Genomic DNA, 2894 nt, shown 5'->3' on the forward strand with positions numbered 1-2894 from the left:
GGTTTTGAGAGCAACGTAGGGTTTGACAAGTACTTCTTCAAATCCCTCGAAGCCCGCTGGCACTCCGTGTCCATTCAAAATTATTTTTATTTTTGAGCAGTGCAAAGAAGCGATGATATTTTTCTGATGATTGTGAAATGAACCTGCTCAAAGTTGTCAATCTTCCTGTGAGCCTTTGGACTTCCTTTACATTTGACAGTTGATCCGGGATGTCTTCTGTGGCCTTTATTTTATCGGGGTTTACCTCAATTCCCCGCTATGATACTAGAAATCCCGAAAACTTACCAAAACTAACCCCGAACGTGCACTTCTCGGGATTAAGTTTCATATTATGCTTTCTCAGGATATCGAAAGTTTCTTGCAGATGTTTAAGGTGGTCACCTACATTAAAAGACTTAGTGAGCATATCTTCTATATAAACTTCCATAGTTTTTCCTATTTGCTCTTCAAACATCCTGCTCAGGAGCCGTTGATAAGTGGCTCCGGCGTTTTTTAATCCGAAGGGCATCACAGTGTAACAATATGTATCGAAATTCGTTATAAACAAAGTTTTTTCCTGATCATCTGAGTTCATCTTGATTTGGTTGTACCCGGAATAAGCATCAAGGAAACTCATTAACTCGTGCCCGGCCGAGGCATCAATCATTTGATCTTTATAATCTAAATGCATGAGAAATTTATTGTTCTTCTTAGGAACTACTACTACATTAGCTAGCCAGTCCAAATATCTTACCTCTCGGATTGAACCGATATTAAGCAAATGGGTTACCTCTTCTTTGACGAATTTGATCCTGGCTTCGGCAATTGGGCGCTTCTTTTGTCTTACCAGAGGTATGTTGGGGTCCAAGCTTAACTTGTGCATGGCTACCTCCGTCGAGATACCTGTCATATCCTCGTGCAACCACGTAAAATAATCAGCATTAAATTTACGAAATTCAATAAAAGCAAACCTGAGCTCCGGGTGTAGTCCCGTCCCCAAGTAAAATTTCCATTCTAAGAACTCTTCGAACAATGCTACTTGCTCCAGTTCTTCCGCCGTGGACTTTGTCGCATCCGTCTCTTCTAGAACTTGGAAATATCTCAACACCTGATAAGGTTCCGACGCCTCTATCCCCGGGCTCACTTCTTCTGGTCCGGGAGTAGGTGCCGGTTCCTGTAATTGCTACGCCACGTTTTCCTTTCCTTTCCTACTGGAGACCGAAAATGCATTCATCTCTCTTGATTCCTTTGGGCATTGGAAACTTCAACAATAGGTGATACGTTGAGGGCACAACTTCCATCTCGTATAACCATGGCCTTCCCAGGATGATATTGTATCCCAGGTCGCCATCTGCTACCTCGAAAGGGGTTGTTTTCATTACCCCTTCAGTGTTCGTGAGCAATAAAATCTCTCCTCGGGTCGTCACGCTTGCGAGGATGAATCTGGCTAGGAGCTTTGTGGCCGGAATAATGCTTCCAGTGAGTTTAGCTTGCTCTAATACTCTCCGTTGTATGATATTAGCCGAACTTCCTGGATCCACTAGAACACATTTAATCTTAAAATCTAACACATTTACAAAAATTACCAATGCATCATTGTGTGGTAACAATAATCTGTCTGCGTCCTCTTCCGTAAAAGTGATATCGTCGTCCCAAAGCCTTTTACTATGAGTTATTGATACTTTAGTCTTCTTTGCTGCCGAGAAGGTGACCCCGTTAATCTTATTTCCTCCAAAGATCATATTAATTGTTTGGCGTGGGGGTTCTTCTCCTGATTTTGAAGGTTCTGCGTTGTCTCTGTTACGACCATAATTGTTCTTAGCTCGGTCTCTTAAGAACTCTCTCAGGTGACCATTTTTCAATAGCGTTGCCACTTCTTTCCGAAGGTGTTGGCAGTCCCCTTTCCGGTGGCCATTTGTCCCATGGTATTCATACCACAAGTTGGGATCTCTATGGATGGGATCAGATCTTATCAGTCTCGGGAACCGTGCCTCTTTGATGTTTCTCATGGCTGGCACCAAATCTACAACACTGACGTTGAAGTTGTATTCCAATAACTTGGGGTAAGAAGGATCCCGTGACCCCGACGTTTCTTTATGTTACAGTGATATGTTGTTCCGACCGCGATCAGTCCTTCTGTCAACGGTGAACTTGTCTGATGTCCGAAAGCCTCTGCCACGGCCTTCAGTCCATTCGTAGGTCAAAAACTGGCCCCTCGAAGTCTATCTGTCCCTGTCGTAATCATCTTTTGATTTTTCTCTGTTCTTATTCCATCCTTTGGTCGATGATGGAAAACCAACCTGATCATCTTCAATCCTTATTTTTGACTCTTACTGGTTGTGGACATCCGCCCAAGCCGTTGCTTGAAATTCAAGCAAGCTTTCCTTTAACTTCTGGGAGGCGTCTGAACTTCTCGGATTCAGCCCTTTGGTGAATGCTTCTGCTGCCCATTCATCCGGGACAGCCGGGAGCAACATTCTTTCCTTCTAGAATCGGGTAACGTATTCTCGTAATAACTCGGATTCTCCCTACGCAATCCTGAATATATCAGCCTTCCGGGCTTGTACGTTTTTGGCCCCGGCATGGGCCTTGATGAAAGAATTCGCGAGCATTTCGAAGGAATCTATGGAATGCTCGGGTAACGGCGAGTACCACTTCAAAGCTTCCCTCGTAAGAGTTTCTCCAAATTTCTTTAACCACACAGATTCAATTTCGTGAGGAGCTAGACCATTCCCTTTTACCGCCGTTGTGTAGGTGGTAATATGCTCCTTTAGATCTAAAGGTCCATCATACTTTGGCACTTCAGGCATTTTAAACCGTTTCGGGATTAATTCTGGTGCAGCACTCGGCTTGTACGGCAATTGAGTATACTTCTTGGATTTCGGGCCCTTCAGTATTGGTGGCGCGCGGGGGAT

The 2894-nt window shown here is 44.0% G+C and overlaps 1 protein-coding gene across 1 annotated transcript; it reads right to left on the minus strand.

The window, feature by feature from the left end:
- Nucleotides 1–1187: 1187 nt before the first annotated feature.
- On the minus strand, nucleotides 1188–2456 carry LOC109213053. Its single transcript, XM_019376798.1, has 2 exons — nucleotides 2314–2456; nucleotides 1188–2010 (listed from the first exon to the last, which is right to left on the minus strand). The coding sequence occupies exons 1-2, from the start codon at nucleotides 2454–2456 to the stop codon at nucleotides 1188–1190; spliced, it is 966 nt and encodes a 321-aa protein (XP_019232343.1).
- Nucleotides 2457–2894: the final 438 nt, after the last annotated feature.

Source organism: Nicotiana attenuata, unplaced genomic scaffold, assembly GCF_001879085.1.
Source record: "Nicotiana attenuata strain UT unplaced genomic scaffold, NIATTr2, whole genome shotgun sequence".
Lineage (NCBI taxonomy): Eukaryota > Viridiplantae > Streptophyta > Magnoliopsida > Solanales > Solanaceae > Nicotiana > Nicotiana attenuata.

Coding starts and splice junctions, on each gene's coding strand:
- LOC109213053 (XM_019376798.1), bottom strand. CDS start 2,456: ATGTTGCTCCCGGCTGTCCCGGATGAATGGGCAGCAGAAGCATTCACC. Junction 2,011..2,313: donor TGGGCGGATGTCCACAACCA/GTAAGAGTCAAA, acceptor CTTCAACGTCAG/TGTTGTAGATTTGGTGCCAG.